Source organism: Periophthalmus magnuspinnatus, chromosome 23 (assembly GCF_009829125.3).
Source record: "Periophthalmus magnuspinnatus isolate fPerMag1 chromosome 23, fPerMag1.2.pri, whole genome shotgun sequence".
NCBI classification, from domain to species: Eukaryota; Metazoa; Chordata; class Actinopteri; order Gobiiformes; family Gobiidae; genus Periophthalmus; species Periophthalmus magnuspinnatus.
In genome coordinates this window covers 7,079,470-7,099,671 of record NC_047148.1, presented here as the reverse complement: position 1 = coordinate 7,099,671, position 20,202 = coordinate 7,079,470, and the positions used below count along the sequence as shown (strand labels likewise).

Below are 20,202 nucleotides of genomic sequence, written 5' to 3'. Positions count from 1 at the left end.
ATGTCGTTTTATGCACCGTGTTGCCATGGCGATGCACCAAACTGCCAATGTTATCCTAAAGGGAATCCTCCCAATTTTTCCCATTCATGGTGTTAGGCGTGTTCTTATCAAAATGACGACTGGATTCGGTTAGTTCAAATCTCAAAAGTTTATTCCCCTGACAGTTACAATCTAATACAGTACCCGGGGTCAAAATGATCTATCCCTCGTTTGTGCAGCAGGCAGTCTGTCTGCTTTTCCCTGGCCCCAAAGGATAAAATGTAACATGTAACATGAATATGCAAATATTGTGATGAGTAGGTTGACGTCTTGGTTCCTCCTTCCAGCCTCGTTCACTTCTCCGGGCAGCACCGGTTTGTTTTTCGGCCTTGGGTCTCGTCCTGCTGCCTTATCTCTGTGAAAGGAGTTTCTACAAAGAACTGGCTGCCCCCCATAACTCACATCTTACAATGCCTCCTTTAATATTGGAATATTATACTGAGTGAATAGTTTTGGTGTTAGTACATATTGTTCAAACTTTAGCATGAACATGGTGCCCATTAGATGACCTTCAAACGAGTACAATATTCAAAGGATACATGAATTCAGTATACAAATAGTGGTTACATGACAATATTCAAAACTTCTATGATTTCAGTGTCAAAAGATATATATGTAGATGTGATGCACCTAAGAAACTTTATTCAATCAATATGCATTCAATAATTTTGATATATGTATTTGTAATGCAACTCAGAAGCTTTATTATTTGTCATACCCTTCAATGGGAAAAATATTAGTTTCATGGAATAATGTGAAATTTGGCACCATGACTCGTCATGTCATCCTGATGAAAAAAGTCAATAGGACCCATGCAATTTGTTTCACTGGGTTGCCATGGCGATGCGCGAAAGCGCCCATGTTATCCTAATGGGAAAATTTCAAAATTTTCGTAGATTTCAAAGTATTATAACGACTTATTACCGTCAACGACGAACATAAAATTTGGCACGGTGATTCTTCAGGTCGTCCCCGTCAAAAAAAGTCCAGGGGGCCAAGTTTGTATTTTGCACAGTGTTGCCATGGCGACGCCTGGAAAACCCATGTTTTTGCATTTTGTGCATCAGCACTTGCAATGTTTTGACTTGTTTGGTGACAAGTGCAGCCCAAAGCCGCAATAAAAAAGGGACAAGTGGCGCGTCAGCTTTTTATTTTTTCCAAATTTAGATACCTTGTGTGTATAAAATTGTTATCAATAAATATTTTTTTAAGAGAGATCCATTTCTGCTGAACCAGAAGTGCTGGCTGCCTGAGTTCCGGTGTTCACTACTAATCGCTCCCGACTCCCAAACACCTCTTTCACTGTAAACAGATAGAAAGAGATTTCAAATACAAGTTTCATTCAATACAAAATAACTTATCATACCTGCAGCAACGTCACCGATATCCCAAACTCTTAAACCTTCTCTCTGTCCTCCAAAAGCGTAGACAAAGGGCAAATCAGGGCAGCACGCCGAACAGAACATTACGCCCTGTCCAAAGAGAACAACAAAGTCAGCTAATAATTACACAGATATACGGTATATAATCCATACAGAAACTCATACCATCTTCATATCCCTTGTGTGCACTAGACTGGGTTTGTTTCCCAAAATGTCCCATATTTTAACATGTTTATCAGCTGATGCAGTGACAAGACATCCCTTTATCTGACTACTGAGGTCCAAACCTGCAAAAATAGCAAGAGGATTAGACTATAGAAATTACATTACATTTGATAGAAAGTTTTCAGTTTCACAGACCTGACACTTCTTCATCATGTGCCCTAAGAGTGAAAACAGGTTTATCTGAACGTGCATCAAGGCAATAGACAAAACCGTCTTCAGTGCTGGCCTAAAACATACACACAGACACGATAACATAATTATAAGAAAACAAAATAACTAAAACTTATAAATAGTAAAAAAACAAAACAAAACATAAAACCAACCAGAAAATTACAAGGTGAAAAGTGGTTCCAGACAAGCCGCTCGACTTGACCACTAAACCTCCAACTCCTGTAGCTGTTATCGGGACTACGACAGTCATAAAGAATAGCTGTCCTGTAAAAATACACATCAAAAATAATTAATTATAGTTACTGTTACAATATTGTAGCTGTAGGCTGAAATTAATAGCAATTGATTGCATTCATATGAGAGAAAACCCACATGTTGAACCATTTTTTTATTAAAGGGATTTTAGGGGCCCACACATTTTCCATATCATGCACAAGTATGCATGTGTATTTTATTAATAGAGCCATGTTTTAATACTTGTGAGTGAAAACTTATCACCTTCATTCATTTGTGCAACAGTTTAGTTTAGTTTGTTGGTTTATTTTAACAGGAACCATGTGCAAGCACATAAACTCATAAAAAGAAAAGATGCTTAACCCCATATTTAGCTAAAGCTAATTTCCACTTGCAGTCCCCAGGCAGGTTAACAAACAATTAAAATAGATCCAAGTATCCATTAATTTACAGTCAAACCATAAGCTACCACATGCATGGATGACCATAAATGCAAAATACTCACTTGTCATAAGATCCTGATATCAATGTCTGTGCCTCAAATGGGTGGAAAGCTAATGTTTGAACCTATGATTATAAGAAATTTGTATACATAAAAAATATTCAACCATAAAAACATAATTTCTTATATAAATTACCTTATCAGTGTGTTTTTGCAGTGTTGTAGCTGGTTTCCCCTGTGTTAGATCCCACAAGATAACTGTATCGTCTGCTGAACCACTGGCCAAAACATTTCTATGCCAAAATAAGTAAGTGTAAGAAGTTAGTGTAAGACATACATCAATGGGAAATATATTTCAAAGATTTTTTTCTCCCCATACAACTAACCTTACAAGTTTGTTCCATGATAAATCTAACACGGCATCAGTGTGTCCTTCAACAGGCTGAGCTGCTGCCCCCTGGTACAAAACATAAAAATGTTGTAGATAGCTATTTAGTGACAATTAAAATAAATATTAAACAATTAAAGTAAATAATTAAAATAAACAATAAATTCCTTTGGATACAAAGGGACATGATTGTGTGTACCTTCTTGTTTTTCTTCTTCTTCTTTGCAGCTTTTTTGCTTCCAAGTGAAAAAGCTGGCTCTAAGCAGTCCACTACATCTAGATCCCACACATCAATCTGAGGAGTCATATTACCCACTGCAGCATAGTTACCTTCAAACAAAACAAGAAGTTAAAGCAAATTATTTGAACAATAGGGACAAATGATTGAAGAGTTCTACAGTACAGGGCTAACAGGTTATACATAAAATGTGGCATTGCGGTGACCAATCAAATTGTGTTTTTGTTTCAACTGTGATTAATGTTGTGGCCCCATTGTTGTTTGCAAAACTAAATATTTTGATTATACAGAAAATGACATCTCACAAATTGGAGATCATAAAATTACCTGGTCCTTCTCCGGGACTTGGATCAAAGTCCAGCCATTCAACACAAAGAGGATAGGCTGGCAACAGGATATCATGATGCACATAGAGAGAGTCCTCCTCAGAGTTGTACACTGTAAATAAATGAAGATAACACATTTGGCATACTAAATAATAACTGTATAAAAATAAGAAGCTAAACTATATTTTACCATAGATCTCCAAATTACAACAATCCTTCTCTGTTTTTCCGGCAAGAATTAGATTGTCACTGGGTTTTACCTGAAAGTCTTCACGCTCATACTGATCCTACAAACAAGAAACATGAAAACAATGATATGTAATGTCCTGGTGTAGGGACACATGCCAAATTTCTTCTGGTTATTTATTTTCTGAACACAAGGGCTACTGTAGGCCATAACCCATGCCAAAACAAGAGCAAAACAGCTGTCTCAAATCACTAGAACCAGTCTTCAAAACAAACCAGCTTGTCCTCATAGCAACCAAGTGTCGAATACAAAAGCAGGTACAATAACAACAACACATAAACAGTTACAAGAACAACAAAAGGTGTCAACTCTGAGGTAAACACACAATATCAGATCATTACAAGATTTTAGTACGTTGTATCAAATGACAGTAATAATATGTTGATTTAATAATAAAAAGCAGTGCAGATTCTTACAGTATCTTTGATGGTGATGTAAGGATCCTCTTCATTGGAGGAGAAGACTGTGAGACCAGCAAGACTGTCTCCGAGATTAGCTGTGACTTTATACGAAAAAAGATACAAGAAAATTATTAAATTACAAAATGGAGGAGAAATACAGTACCCTTATCCTTATCACATTGAAGCTGATATGCACCTTGTCTACTGTACTATAGGGGAAATTTGAAGTGAACCAGAACGTTATGTGTATTTTTCTCTTGTTCACAATATAAAAATGGTTATTGGTCACTGTATTTACCAACCAAAAAGATAAAACCATGACATGTAAAGTGAATAAAATTAAGTTTGCCTTTCAAGAAATTAAGTGATATTTAATTTTAGATAGAAAAGGACAGCTGTATAAGATAAAACATTACAACATTTTGGTAATTTCCTACACTCTTAAATTATTTTCCAATACATTACAAGTGGACTAAACCTCTTTTAGCAACTTTTTTGCCTTGACTAGAGTACTTGGTTTGCATGTCACAGAATGTCAAAGGTTCAGTGGCCATTACCATTCTTAATATTTACATTTTATGCATGTCAGAACCCTATATATTGTTTCTTATTCAGCTCTAGATCAGTGGCTTTCAAACTTTTCACACCAAGTACCACCAAAGAAAAGATTTGGCTTTTCCAATACCACCAGATTTAAATCAAGTTACAGGACTATTCCAGGTATAATCTAGGGCTAAACCAGGTTTAAAAGTGGACTACATCATGATCACTGCAGTTCTTAACATAAAATTATCCAAAGAAGGACAAAAACATGGATGAAATGAACTCTAATTAGGCAAACTCACAAAAACTGAAGGAGCTGCCCAAGTACCACCTGAAGGAGCTTGCGTACCACAGTTGGAGAAACACAGCTAAATTCTTACATAGTATACTATAAAACTTCTCACCCGTGTCTTCTTCATCATATTGGTCCAGCCCATACTCTGCCAACTCATCCTCTTCGTCCTTTTCTCCTTCATTCTCATTACTTTGAACAGTGTCATCTGTATTAGCACTGTTTGAGTTAAGGTCATCAGTAATTCCCTCATCTTCATCGTCCTCCTCAGCTGCTTGTTCACTATTTTAAAGACGAAACAATCATTACACAAAAAATACAAACAATAGATTTTAGTTGGACCTTAAAATACCCCAGCTCCTCTTTTGCTTCAGTAATAATGCGCTGAAGCTCCTCTTGACTAAGTTCAACCTGAAAACAGAAGTAGGCCTATAAGTTACAAGATGTAGTTTTTAATCTACCATAAAATTTACTGATAAAACCCCAAATCCACAGACAGACATTAAGCTGTTGACATGTGAGGCAAACGTTAACAACTTGCTTACTTTGTCCGGAGTTTCTTTGGCAACACCTCTCTTAACCCACCCCACACAAGTGATCTGTGAGCTCATGGTGAATGCTATTTATATAAGAAAAGCAACAAAATATAGTAAAATGAAGAAATAAACACACAGCTGATGCAGCAGAGTAGAGCGGACACGTGAGTAGTACCACTGTCGCGGATCTATGACGTCATCAATTTTACAATAAGCGATGTAGCTTTATAATAATATATATATATTTTTTAAAGTATAAAAAAAGCTTTATAATGAAAAAAACCCTCTATCTATCTATCTATCTATCTATCTATCTAGTCATTGGTAAGTTAAAAATATTATATATTATTATAGGTTCTTTATTTTCTTTGCAGTCACTGGTAAGTAGAAACGGCGTCTATTCTGTATGTGTGTGTGTATTGTGTGTTTTACTGTCGCATTTAAAAATAAATGAATAAATAAATAAAATAACACCTAAAAATATTTAGTTTTGTGTTGTTTTTTTTTAAACAAAAGTGTTTAATGGGCAAAAAAAATAAGGCAGTAATCTTCATAATACAGTTATGGTTATGGCTCCATTATTCATAATACAAATGATAATAGCACAGAGACAAATGTCATTTTGAAATTCTCAGTCAATGATACAATTTCATTCAGAATTTACACTTTACACAAACAAGTGGTCATTATACTGTACAGTGGTCGATTAAGTTTGAAGATGCTCAGAAGAACACAGTATGCCCATACACGATATGATGAAAAATTACCTTGTTAAGTATAGAAAATGGTGGAAACAAAATAAAGTGTAACAGTCATTTCAGTCCTAAATTTGTAAGTTTGATCAGTTTATATGGCAATATAGTTTATAAGAGGTTACTTGCATTGACTCACACTAGGTTGCAATAATGTTCCAAAGTGAGGTGCAGGGCAGGAGCCAGTATCACAGTTTTGGCAATGTACTATTACTCAAAAAGCTCTCCAGACATACACAAATCTTGAACTTGACAGATTTTGTTCTGTTATGAAAAATAAAGTGCCAAAATTCTACACATTTCGCATTTTAAAAAATGTGCACAGAATCTCTCTATATTTTATACTTGCATTTCTTTGTATTGTATTATCCACTGTAACAGGCTTTTACAAGTTTTCTCAGTCAAAATCCCCCTCCTCGGCTGACAGATGATCAATTGTTCCTTCCGTTATTTCATCCTCTGGAGATTTTAAACGTTTGGTCACAAGTTTGAGGTTGGTCTCGTGGAGAATAACCTGTGTCAAGTATTTCTCTCGTTTAATTTGTTCTTTGACAGCGTAAGGGACATCAGGGATCAAATAGGACAGGACAAACTTAGTGAAGTAAACAATATGCTGAGGGAAAAAACAAAATATTACAGATTTTAGTTACATTATCATTTATATTCATGGTGTTGCTTTTTAATTTAATAATTTAAATTCGTACCTCTACAACAATTATAAAAGCCATTTTGGCAGCTACCACGTGCCAATAGTAAACAGTGAACTCATACTCGCGGGTGTGTCCTGGGGGATACCGAAAATCTCGATACCTAAAAGAGAAGAAGTCATTTATTGGAGTCAATTATATATAAGAAGAACATAAGTTAACATTTATAGAATATTAACAACAAGTCAGGTATAGTGATAGCTACATCTGCTTTTATAAAATGTACTTCCAAAAACAGTTACATTATAATATGTTATTATTTCTTGGATAGTATCATCCTACTGAGTACAGTTTTTGGCAAATTTTTGCTTAATCAAAATGACATGCCCACAGTATGTAGGTTTCAAAGACTATTATTTTTTGTGCATTTAATAACTAAAGCAACATTTTCATATACAATTGTAATATTTGTATTTTTAATTTCAGAAATAAAGAAGTAATAAGTAATATTAAGTTAATGCTAGTAACTACTTTTCACTTCTATATAACTACGATACAGAATTCCTAGTCCTCTACCTTCCTCCTCGATGCCAATAACATTTAATTATGCTTTAAACAGATGAGGTTTACCTGCATGTGGTGATGTTGTAGGTAGGGCTAAGAGGGCGGCTTTGTTCGGGGAAGTCACTGATGTTGAAAATGGACAAGGAGCTGTTGATGTACCCTTCCATAGTGTGACTGTACTTTTGTCCATAAGGATACACAGAGAAGGACCAGTAGTACACCAGACGAGGAATCATGTCCGAAGTGAAGGCAATGATCATGGCCTGGGGAAAAAACAAAATTAGATTAGGACACTGGAATTCAATTTTCTTTCATCCGTCTAATGGTGTCTGAAGAGGTTCTATTACTGAGGAGGGAGCCACTTCTCTCATACAGGGTTTTACTTATTTTTTATTCTTTTACGTCTGTTTTAGCTGGACACCAGGTTAAGGAACAATTCCCTATTCTATCTGCAAATCAGCATTGCGTAGTACATTCCTTTAGTGGTAGTCTCAGTCTTGGTTAAATTGTAGATTGATAATTAATCGCAGTTTAATCTTATTTGGCCCAGTTTTGCAAAAAAAATTTGAAAAATACTGATATACTGAAAAATTCTCAAATTTTTTGTCAATTTCTGAAATAAATACATTTTCTTTTATGTAAACATTAAATGTATTTTTAGATCAACTCAAAGAGCTGGGATGGAACAAAGATAATGGCACAAAGTTAAATGGTAATGGTATCGAATTGATATTGCAATACTTGCCAAAGTATTACGTGTTAGACTTGTTGTACTTCTAGATGAGCCGTTTAGTTCCATTAAAGCTCATAATTTGAAGTGTAAGTTGATAATTGGTACTTTATTTTGAAATAATCATAATGCTACTCTACAGCTGATTAATAATCCTACATAACTCACATTTGTGGCCACAGCGAGAATTGCGATTCCCTGGAGAATGGGCTGCCAGGCTCCAATGGTACTGGCTTTCTCTGGGACCATGCGGCGAAACTGAGTGGTGATTTTCCAGGCATCCACTCGGATCTCAAACAGGTTATTGACAAGAGCCAGGGCTGGAGCCAGAGGGAATGATGCCACAAACAGGGTCACAAAGCCAAACTGGATCACTGTTAAAGACATCATAAAATGTAAGATAACTTCCATTTCATAGTACATTAAAGAAGTCAGTCCAGATCCCTTGAAAAGTTTTTTTTCAAGGGACTTCTTGGTAAGTTAAAGGTTAAATAAATAAAATAAATAATTTACAGAGTGAATCGTAGTAGATGAAAGATGTCGAGATCAGAAAACAAGAGTAGAGAAATGCCTATTTTTACTTCAACTACAACTTTTGTCTCAGAGCGTATCTTAAGGATCCACAGCAACTCTCATGATAATATTGTTTTGCCTGGAATATTCCACAGTATGAGATTTAACTGATCTATGTAGCATTTATTTGATTAAGGTCAAACATACCTGAAAACTGTGAGTGAAACTATATGACCTTAATGTCATGTTGTGGAACATTCCAGTCAAAGCAATAACATCTCCATGGAGACAAGCAGGTGGCAGACACTCCACCAGAAAATTTACATAATGTACTTTTAAAATGACATAAATAAGTATTAAATATGCATAAAAAAAACCAAAAAACAAACTGTCTTACCCATCTCAAGGTACTCATAAAAAAGTCCTATTTTGGAAATAGACTGGAGGTGGTAGTCCTGCTCCCATCGAGGACACCCTTTATCTGAGGCTATACTCTGACCACTGCAGTGACGAGCATACAGGTTTTTCAGCCATCTGCAGAGAAATGAGAAAATTATATTATGTAGAAATTTACATTGTAGACATTTAAAGTTACAGTAAATCAAATTGTCAGAAAGAGAAAAAAAATGTCTAATGCTTACGGCAACAAGACCTCCTGGATGTTATTCCAGATAGCTTTACCTCCCATGATGATAGACAGCTGAGTGGTCAGTTCTATGAGGCAACCACCAGGATCACACTGTAAAATAACACAATGTTACAAAACTGAACAATTATGGAATGTCTTATTACACTTTCATGATTTACTAAATTAATCTACTAAACTATTGAAATAACTGTATGGGTTGCAGAACATGACTGTAGAGGTATTAGACATAACAAGACCCCATAGGGAGATATATATCATAATATCTTAAAGGTGTACTATGTAGCTTTTCTGGTGGACAGTCTGCCAGTTGCTTCTTTGCATGGAGAGGTTATTGCTTTCCTAGAAGTAAAGTAATGTCTAAATATTGAAACAGATGGAATTTACCTCTTCATTTCTGTATTTTCCCAGTAGATACACAGGCTGTCCGGGATAGCCCACAGCCTTCCCTTTGGCAAATGCAATGTAAAAACAGGAGGAGTAATAGTTGACGAACTGAAAAAGAAACATCTTCAGAGTCAGGCTGTTCTCATATTCTGTCCTGGTGCGAGGAAGCTCTGTATAAAAACAATAGAAAAGAAAAGTATTATTTAGACTGGATTTAAATACATCATATACATGCTAAAGCCCACACCATGCTCAGTACAGTACTAAAGCAGTACAAAAAATGTGTTTGACATTGCTGATTAAGGCTAATTAGCACCATTTATAGACAGGAACTAAAATAAGAAGAATGTATTAATGCCACATTGGGAAAACTGTAATAAAAGTAAAAGTTGTAGGTGCTATTTTATTCAAGGTGAGAGGATAACCAAATAGATGGCACAAAAATAATTTAAAAATAAAGATATTAAGATAAAGAATATATATTGCAACTATATTTAACATATAGCAGATAACATAGGAGAAAGTCAATAATAAAAAACAATACCCTTAATATAATTATGACAGATAATCGTTTGGCACTTGACCAGAGGAGTGATATCACAGAGTAGTGATAGTGAATGCATCACTAAAGATATGGAGGTTAAAGTCGCTAAACAAGAATACTTTTATGTAGTGAAAAACAACAAAGTTGAGTGTGGATATTTCATTTACTTAAGACATACCAAAGTCTGTGATCCAGATGGCCACTCGCTCATACAGCATGTTTAGGATCATTATAACCACAAAATTGATGAGTGACGCAGTGACCGAAGTGGCCATTTGGGGAGTCACATACTCCTTCAGAGGCTCCAGTTCTTTAAGGTCTTCTGTGCGAAGAGTGGTGGAGAAGGCAAAGAAAGCAGCCAGGCGATAGATGGTGATCGCAACAACAGATGCAATAATCAACATAATCTGAAAATTATGACATAAACTAATGAATAAACTGGAGCTTAATACCAGCAAATTGTGGTTGTAAAAACTTACCCAGAACAACACAGTCCCTATTCCTACTGATAGACGCATGCATCTTCCACATGTTGAATAAGGCACTTTTTCCTTTACCTAAATAAAAACAATACATCTGTTTTTATCATAAAAGGTTTTGGAAGACACTGAAAGATGCCGTGAAAGATTGCATTTTTAAAACTTAAAATCATGTGAATAGAGTTATAATTTTCACAAAGGGGCCGTAGCGGTTGTTCCAATAGCCAGAGACTGTAATCAAGTTAAGCAAAAGTTAGATAAGATTCAATATTACCAAAAAAGGAATATCTAAATCAACATTCCAAAAAAATTGGGTAGAAACACATAACTTAAGGGATTGGTCAGACCACAAAATAATATAAGGTGGAAGTGCTTTTTTACCTGGCTGTATATGTCACATTTATGTTATACTAATGTTTTAATGCATTGTGCAACTTGACTTTTTGCTCAAAGACAGCTCCTACCACAAGACATCCGTCAATATGTATTAAATGTTGATTACCCCAGTGACAGGGTTTTTATGTTCATAGATACACTTGGCCTCATATTCGGGGCGGGGCGGCTCTTCTTGCTCCAGAAACTCCACAGTGTCCCATTCGTATTCGAGTTCTGCCTGGTAGCGCTTCCAGAACTCCAGGAACAGAGTCACTGCAGGAAGGAGACAAACAAGAGCAGGAAAAACGTACTTTAAATATGTACAAAATATGTCAAAAAGGAAATGGATATATACAATCTGCATTAGAGAAACTAGGGCATGTTCAAAACATGTTATACCGACATTCAAATTCCAGGCTCAAACTTACTCGTAATGTGATGACATTTTGGTTGATGTTTCTTATTGTATAATTGTTAAATTTTTTTGTAATTCTTGTAATTTTGTATATTATATATTTGTCAATCAATATCTATAATCTATATCTAATCTATATAATTTATCAATGTATTCTTCTTCTACTGGAAAGAACTTTGATCACACAGTGTTGTAAATGTGACATTATCACATAACCACTACAAATACAGTAAATAATTGATTTATAGTATGTGTAAGTGAATTTACTGAGGTGAACTGTGGCTTAATTAAACATAAATGAAAAATGTAAATTTTTTGATATTTTAAAATGAGAACTCTGATTGGACATATTCCCCTCAAAAAGCCTTAAAGTGCTTGCAATCAACAATGTATTTGATGAAATTATATAAGGATAATTTGCTAGGTTACAAAAAACTTACCCCATACTGACATGAAAACAGCAAAAACTAGTGTTCCAAAATTGTCAAATATACAAAGTTTCTAGAAAAAGAGATAAGAATAGAAGTTAATAGTAATTTCAGGGCTCCAGACTAACATTTTTTCCAGAAGCACTGTAGCTCCTAACTGAATTCTTTCAGGAGCACAATCAGAACATGTACAGGTGCATGCTATAAGTTGATATAATTTTTTCCTAGTTAGTATTATAGACCTCATATATATGCTTTATTTCAATGTTTAATTGTAATGTAACCAACTAATATATGTTTAATGCAGACAGATTTATTTATATTTATTTAGGAAGAAAGAAGTAAGTATATTGAGCAAATGTAAGTTTTAGACTTGAACAAGAATTGTCTTGTGCCCCCCTCAGTGCCCCCCTCTTATTATTCATATGTAGTTTCACATATAGACTGAGTAGCTATTAGTGCATTCTCTACTCTTTCTGCTGCAGATTATAGTGAAAAGCAGTACAGCTGTCAACCGGTGACTGTGTATATGCAGTCAGTGCCTCATGCTAACCTCACACTTAGGTCTCTAGTTTCACTTTTTTCACTGAAACCAGAGGCTAATGTCCTCTGCAAGGATACAGCGTGGAGTGAGTTTACAAAAGTTACTGTATGTATTTGTTTTAATAAAGCTACTCTGAGCACATTGTAAGATAAAAGTCAAGGAGGAAGCGCATGGAAGAGAGCAATGTCGCGGTATTGCGTGTCTTTTTATTAGAACAAAAAGGAACAAAAAAGCCTGAGTGGCCTGAGCTCAGCCTCTGCTCATCTGTGTCTGCCACTCCTGTGACAACAGAAGAGAGGCAGAGCCGAGATGAGGGGAGAGGAGAGAGTGCGGTGAGAATGGGTGCGACTCGTCTTATAAAATGTATATATTTAATGCAAATAGTAAGTAGTTCTGACTGAGAAAATTATTTAACTTTAATTTTGCACCTCACATAAACATAAAAAAAATCTGATACTAGCACAGATGCCAAAAATGGGCAAAATGCAAGCATTTGGTCGCAGTCTGGAGCCCTGGATTTGATTGCTCATGTAAGCCAAACACTGTAACTGTTTACATTTTCAGCTTACCTTCGAGGCTTCGCATGTGCTATTCAACCTCCAGTATTTGCAGTGTTTGTCGCATTGTGGACACATCACAATCTGCCCTCCGATATCAGGGTCACACACCTCTTTACTGCAGGACAAAAATTTGAACATTTGGTAAGAATTAAGTGCACAATGTAAAGTTTCTGGTGGAGCTCCTTCATCTACTTCTCTCCATGGAGATGATTTTTCCTTTACCTACAATGTGCCACACGTGGCATTGCTTGCCTATGTTGCATTTATTCAATTACAGGTCTTTCTATTGGTAGCTACATACCTTCAAAAACATGCATTCATACTGTGAGCAGTGACACCTCTCCACAGATCTAACCTCATTGTCTACATGGAGATAGATACGTTTAATAAAGCCACACTATAGAACCTTCCAAATAAAGCAATAACATCTCCATGGACACAAGCAGGTGGAAAAGTTACACAGTGCACCTTTAAACTTATAATAGTAATCTGTTTTATTTCAGCGTGAACCTCCATGTGCTGGTTTCTTGTGTCTTGTATCCGTAGATGAAACAGCCCAGTCCCACCACAGCAGCCACAGTGAGCATTATCGTGTAGAAGCCCAACCAGGCAAAATAAATGCCAATCTTCTCTCCATAATATTTCCTATGGAACAAAACAGACTTTCTCATTTCGTACAGGTGCTTCCTGTGTTTGATGATTTTAAAACACATATCCTTGAAATCACAATAGCTTCCAAATAATTTTGATATAAATAAACATAATGCCATTTCACAATGCACTGTCCTTCCAACATGGAAATTAGCTTTTAAGCTAGCATCTGGTGCTATCAAATAAAACAATGCCAAATGAATGCAGGGTTATTACCTCCTACTACTGACTTGTGGGGGTTGCCCAGTCAATTTTAACTTAGCCTAGTCAACCTTATTGAATCCAAATAGTTGTAGCAAGTACTGGACAAAGCAAAGCTACAGACCATACATGACTTAAATGACTTGGTACCTTATTAAGTCTAGTGGCTGCATCTTGTAGAAGCTTTTGGGATGGGCCCATTCTTGAAACAGAAGATACCTCTCATTCGGACAATCTTCTTCAGTGGACTTTACGTTAAACCTGGACTAAAAAACATACAAAAGAATGAAATACAAATGGGCTGTTTTTTTTTTTTTACTTTCTGTAACATAGAAAAACATGTCACTTACATCATGTAATGGGTAAGCAGCTTTGTACACACCACCGTCCAAGAGTTTAGTGATGCCAAACTTCTTAATGTTCCCTCGTATTTCATAGGGCGCCCGGCACAGAATGTAGTAGGCCTATGAAAAAACACATTTAACTTCTCTGATGGAGGGTCTGTCACCTGGCTGTCTCCATGGAAATGCTGTTGTTTTGTCTTGAAGCCACTAGACAAAGTTACAGGTCATACTTGTGGAGAGGTAGCCCAGCTCACATGTTTTTTTAGACATTTAAACATTTTTGCAATATATACACACCTGTAAATGAATAAATGGAATATAGTAGATAACTGTGCAAATTCCCAGGCAGAGCAGTAACATTACACAGTGCACCTTTGAAATTTGATCAATATATAGATGTTAAGAAAAACTATATAAAGCCACAAAGGGAATAACTTAGACTTTTACCATCCTACTCCTCATGGATGGTGTGAAAAACAAGTCTTTGTCTTTAATATAGAAGTACTCCAAGCGGTCCTTCTCAAAAGGAGCGGTAAAGTACTCGGCCTCTTTGCGGATGAGGTCTTCGTTTGGGTAAAATGGTTTAGTGACCCAGGAGACATAGTTCCATAGAGACGGACGGCAGGACAGGTCATTGGGTTGGATGGGAACTTTAATGTGAAGGACCTCTGCGTACGTGCACAGGACATCCCAGGGCATGTGGATTTTAAGGAACATCAGCTTCTCATCCACAACCTTCAAAACACAAACAAAGCATTCAATGGAGGTGAATGTAGTTTAATCAAAGCCACACAACAAAAAATAATCCTGTAACTCCGATTTTTGGAATAAAATCAACTTTAATAAAAAATAATAATAAAATATTATATATATATATATATATATATATATATATATATATATATATATATATATATATATATATATATATATATATATATATATGTCATGATCCCTGTTCTGCTCTCCCTGCACCCTCGTCTCCCCCCTCCCTCACCTGTCTGTCTCCGGAGCTGGGTGGAATCCTGACTCCTCCCGCGCGCACCTGCCTTCCATCAACGCAATCAACACCACCTGCCGCGGATAAGAGGGGTCTGGACGAGTCACTCGGCGCCGGAACGTCCACGTACTCACGTGAATATGCTCTTGGCTTTACACTGCTTCTGATCGCTATCTGCTCATGCTTATCGGAACCTTGTTACTCTCCTCCAGGAATCCACCGGGAACCAGCTCCGGACCTCCCCTGCTCCTGCACCTCAGCCCTGGTATGGTCCTGTCTCGTCTTGCTCACCGTGCACCTCTGTCCCTCCACGTCCACGATTCCGCACCAACGCTCCCCAGCTTCTATGGTTTTTGATTCTTGCTTTGTTAAAGATTACGGACTATACTTTGAACCATTACCTTTGTTGTCACGATTTTGTGAATAAAGACATTGTTAAACCTTCGCGAGTCTGCATCCTTGGTCCTTACGCCACGCTGGTTACGACAATATATATATATATATAAATATATATATTTCAAAGCAATACTGTTACTGTTATTTTTCAGTAATAATAATAATGATAATCACAGAGCCGTAAATCTGAAACCACAGCAGAGGATATAGTTCACTCACAGATCGTGTGGCCTCCAGCTCCATCCCCATCTTCATCAGGCTGGCTTCAAAATACTCTCTCCGTCTCTAAACACAAGAGGAAAAATAGGTTTTCACTATCATTCTGAATTAATCCTGACCTAATTTAATGTGATTAGTTAATAAATTAAAAGTAATAGAGTACTGTAATGTTAATCGAAACAGTTGAAACTAAGACCCATCATGTTTTACACTCATAAAAAATATTGTGGCTTGTGGAAATAAATGTGCTAGCAGCTAAACTGAAATCTCCTTTCATTGGTCTAATTTGTCATTCTGAATGTCAAGCCCAAATAATATTTACTGTTGACAATTAAACTAAAGTACTTCCTATTAACCTCAACTCCACCCGGAGCTAGTCCTCATAATAAACTATAAGGAACTTTTTCCACTTCTGTGTGAGCTACTGAGGGTGTGCCTGTTACAGACCAGCACTCTCCTCATCCAGTGTTTAACATGGATTACACAGATTATATTGTGATATGGTCATTGATAAATTATGCAAAGTAAATATTAAAGATAAACAGGGTAAAGCCTGTGTTCAAGCCAAAGGTGCTCTCTGAAGATAAATGAATATACTACATGTATTATTCAGACTGTGTACATTTTAAATATATAGTGTCTGACAATGAGGGCAACAACCAACCACACAGTGAAGCAAGTTTAGGTTAAAAATAGTATTACAGCTGTTGAAATACCAACCACAGGCTAGTCTGGAAAACTGAAGCCATTCTGAACTAAAATTAATAACTCATTTGTTACCAACAATTCATCTATAAACCAAGTCACCATTTCAGACATTGACAATTTTAAAATTGGTTGCAGTGAATCAAATATGAGTCATCAAATACACTGACAAATACAGTAAACAAACAAAACGATAAGTATAAGTGCCTTCCAATATAACCTGTTCTTATGGAAAAATAAAGATAAAATTAAATCTAAAAATATGAATACCTAAGATTACTTAAAGTTGGATTAAAATGTTTAGAACAATTTATTAAAGACATTATTCAAATATAACTACACATGAGCAAAGAGGTCTGGGAATTAACAGTATCTTGTAGTGCGCAACAGCTGGGAGAGAATGTTGGTACCTTGCGTCTTGCAAAGATGTGCTTCTTCTCAAACTCTTTCTTGTCCTCGTCTTCATACACCAGGATGAAGTCAATCCTCCGGATGCCATCGTTGAAGAAAAGTGTGTCTTTTTTGCCATTAAACTCAACCTTTGAGCAAAAACAATGAGCGGCTGGTAAATCTACCTGTTGAAACTCATACACTTCCTCTTCCATAGTCCCATACATTTTGAGACTAAATCCTACTGTCGGAAATAAGGTAACCTTGTCTGGACCCAACACAAGAGGGAGGGGCTAACATTGTAGCACCTAGCCTCAATTATCCGGACTGTCTTGACTCTGTGTATGGTAAACACTGGCAATATAACTGGTATTATAACTGGTGGTATTGTCTAGTAAGTGGTAATAATAATATAACAAAAATTCTCAATGAAGCTGATAAACATATTTAGGCTGGTAATTCACAATGGGAAAAATCCATTGACCTATACTATATTCAGTAAAGAAAAGAATTAAAAAAAAACTATAAACAAAGATTACTTTATTATTACATTTAACATCCTTTAACAACAATTTTCAGAAATATTTAACTCTGTGTCCAGTTACTGGGCAGATTGATGATCAAGTGTCAGGGTTGAGATTCATCAACACTCATAATATTCACTCACCTCTATTACTTTGGCTATTGTGGCTCCTTCTCTAATACTGTGATAGGTCGGCAAAAACTCCTCTGGGTAAACTGAGAAAAATAGGTGCATGAATTAATTATTTGTTTCAGAATACAATAATTATACATATTATAGTCCTAAAGTCTAATATTATAGTCCTAAATGTTTGCACTATGAGGCTATACCAGGGACTTTGGTGACAAATGCTTTGTGCAAGAGAGGCAATCTCTTCTGACCACAATCCTCCAAGTACATCGTTAAGCTAAATGTGTGGCGGTGGTAGGGCCAGTTTTTGTGTGTGCTTTGCCTTGATTCATTACTGTAGCAGACAGTGCAACATCAAATATGGGAATCCGCGTCCATTTCCTGCATTAAAGTAAAAGACAGGGCACTAAGTGAAAACATATGTTGTATTCAAAACAATGGTCCTAGTAACACCAAAGGAAACCACATTCTTACCATTTTTATTGGTGGTTTTCAGATTCAAGAATGTGATGATGTCATACTCCCTGGGGGACAAAAGTAAATTTCCCCTTTTGATTGCATTATACTTTTTGTTGAGATATCTAAAAAGTATATCTATATCTATTAATGACTAATCTCTATAACGGTCTATATTACAACAAAAATATGTTGTTTTTTTTTACAATATTAATTGTTAAATTAATATTGTTCAAAAAATATTAATCTGTATTAAAAAAATAATTATTATAAAATATTGGTCTAAAAAAAAAAAAGCACACATTTCTGAAAGATTGCTAAAAGATTGTCTGATTATACTGTTATTACAATGATTAGAACTATATGTGAACTGTATATTCTCCCCTGCCATCTACTTTGGTCACTTTGCAAAGCTTGTTACTCTTGAAAGCTAAAAAACAAATTCTCCTCAAGCTATTCACAATGATTAGTTTACAGCATCCTGTATTTTGGGAGTGTTTGCAAGACTGAAAGATGCACGTGTGTGTTTATTTTTTACAGTAAAACAAATCAAAATGGCGTCTGAGTTATAAAACCATGTGAGACATCATACAAGAGAGATGATGCATTTGAAAAGTATGTCAGAAACCAAAACCAAGATGCCCACAGAACAAAGTGTCACTTCCTCTTTAGGAAAGCATTTTTAATAATCAGCGTGCCAGTGTCCCAAAGTGAGACATCTACTTTGTTTCAACATCTTCAAAATACAGTAATAGATACATTCTATTAAATTGAAGCTAATATTATCTTTTCAAAGTCTTTCCACAGTACAGGTTTTATGCATGTCCGGTTAAACAGCACACTCAATTTTGTTTTTTGTAGTTGTAGTACCAGTTGCCAACTTTGCCAGTTGCCAGTTTTGTGCAACTGTTACTATGCTCTATAAAGCCATTATGAATGAAGTCTACACAGTGTCCCATTGTAAGGACTCTTCACAGTACCCAGAGTGGGAAATGACAGCTGTGCATTTTATGGACTCAAATGTTCAACATCTGCTTCAAAGAAAAAAAGGAGTTTTACTGTGTTCACCACCTTCCTGTTAGTCAAGTCAGCTGTCTGGAATGTAAGACATGCCAGATTCAAGGAATGAATAAAGTGATAAAATCAGCAAATATACTGGTTACTATTCAAAACTATACATATATTTTTCAGGTTAATTAGTTTATTCAGAAAGATATACTGTAAGTCAATGCAATGCACATTCATCCCTATTGAATGAAAACCTTAGAAACGCCCACTTGTCAATAGTTTACTTTACTTATAAGACTATTTTGCCTTGGAATTCCTTTGCAGGTTTTGCATCTGTAATATATATTCATAGTGAATCAGCTGAAACATATTATTATTAAACATCGCCCTGATGCTAGATAAGATTCATAGAACTGCAGAGATAAAGATGCAAACAGGTTGGTATAGGTCTATTACAATTAAGTTTGGGAATGACTTGAGTTATTAAAGACTGCAGGCTTTAGTTTAGACAAGCAGTTGCAAGGATGTTTTAAGATCAGAGGCAGCTTCAGTGTTAAAAGCGCATGGCTATTCTCAGACGTCTAAAGAACAGCTTCAGGAAAAACAAACAGGAGATCTGGAAATACCCAACAACTCAACAATAGCTCCCCAACGTCCGTGTGAAAAGTTACAAAGTAGTTTTCTTACCAATTTCTTCGTCTATCATGCCAATCACCGTCTCCCCCTCGGTATCAGACACGGAGTCCATCTCAAGCACGTCGTTCCCGTTCATAGTTTCCAAACCTTTATTCAGGTCACGTAAATCTCAACTCGCCTGTAACACTCCGGGTTATTTTAAAGCTGCCATAAACAAAATTCCTTGTTCATCGTTTTCTTCATTTCTCAACATCCATCTTGTGACAGAGTTTTGGTCAAGTTGAGACTTGAGAGAATGGAAACTCGGCGGGTGGGGTCCAAAACAGAGAGGGAGGGGAGTCAGGGTATGTTACTGTAGCGCAGACAAAGCAAAGCATAACACGCGCACTAAAAATACTGTCATATTGTAACTATAGTAATAACTTTCACTAGTCTGTCTAGATAGCCAGATGTGAAGGTGCGCACAGAATAATGAGCACAAGTCTATGATAATGAA

General features: G+C 36.0%; 2 protein-coding genes across 2 annotated transcripts; both read right to left on the bottom strand.

Moving 5' to 3' along the window:
* Window positions 1-183: 183 nt before the first annotated feature.
* On the bottom strand, window positions 184-5,665 carry pwp1 (PWP1 homolog, endonuclein). Its single transcript, XM_033989001.2, has 15 exons — window positions 5,474-5,665; window positions 5,281-5,339; window positions 5,041-5,210; window positions 4,109-4,194; window positions 3,636-3,732; window positions 3,447-3,557; window positions 3,081-3,211; window positions 2,880-2,950; window positions 2,690-2,786; window positions 2,557-2,618; window positions 1,970-2,081; window positions 1,782-1,872; window positions 1,587-1,708; window positions 1,406-1,511; window positions 184-1,341 (listed from the first exon to the last, which is right to left on the bottom strand). Exons 1-15 carry the CDS (start codon window positions 5,537-5,539, stop codon window positions 1,247-1,249), a joined length of 1,476 nt encoding a protein of 491 aa, XP_033844892.1. The 5' UTR covers window positions 5,540-5,665; the 3' UTR covers window positions 184-1,246.
* Window positions 5,666-5,976: 311 nt separating this feature from the next.
* Window positions 5,977-20,029, bottom strand: ano6 (anoctamin 6). The gene is made up of 20 exons (XM_033988998.2): window positions 19,758-20,029; window positions 17,622-17,692; window positions 16,975-17,103; window positions 15,860-15,925; window positions 14,692-14,979; window positions 14,251-14,364; window positions 14,051-14,166; window positions 13,559-13,693; window positions 13,058-13,163; window positions 11,957-12,017; window positions 11,229-11,374; window positions 10,727-10,804; window positions 10,426-10,654; window positions 9,704-9,873; window positions 9,312-9,409; window positions 9,068-9,204; window positions 8,326-8,531; window positions 7,494-7,690; window positions 6,921-7,026; window positions 5,977-6,829 (listed from the first exon to the last, which is right to left on the bottom strand). The coding sequence occupies exons 1-20, from the start codon at window positions 19,840-19,842 to the stop codon at window positions 6,614-6,616; spliced, it is 2,754 nt and encodes a 917-aa protein (XP_033844889.1). The 5' UTR covers window positions 19,843-20,029; the 3' UTR covers window positions 5,977-6,613.
* Between the last annotated feature and the right edge of the window lie 173 nt (window positions 20,030-20,202).

What these genes read in the sequence shown, in the direction of transcription:
- pwp1 (XM_033989001.2), bottom strand. Translation starts at nt 5,539, where the DNA reads ATGAGCTCACAGATCACTTGTGTGGGGTGGGTTAAGAGAGGTGTTGCC. An exon ending in AAGTCCCGGAGAAGGACCAG is followed by an intron (nt 3,212 to 3,446) that starts GTAATTTTATGA and finishes TTTTGTTTGAAG; the next exon opens with GTAACTATGCTGCAGTGGGT. An exon ending in TTTCACCTTGTAATTTTCTG is followed by an intron (nt 1,873 to 1,969) that starts GTTGGTTTTATG and finishes TGTATGTTTTAG; the next exon opens with GCCAGCACTGAAGACGGTTT.
- ano6 (XM_033988998.2), bottom strand. Translation starts at nt 19,842, where the DNA reads ATGAACGGGAACGACGTGCTTGAGATGGACTCCGTGTCTGATACCGAG. An exon ending in GCACATGCGAAGCCTCGAAG is followed by an intron (nt 12,018 to 13,057) that starts GTAAGCTGAAAA and finishes CTCTTTTTCTAG; the next exon opens with AAACTTTGTATATTTGACAA. An exon ending in GAAAATACAGAAATGAAGAG is followed by an intron (nt 9,410 to 9,703) that starts GTAAATTCCATC and finishes GTTATTTTACAG; the next exon opens with TGTGATCCTGGTGGTTGCCT.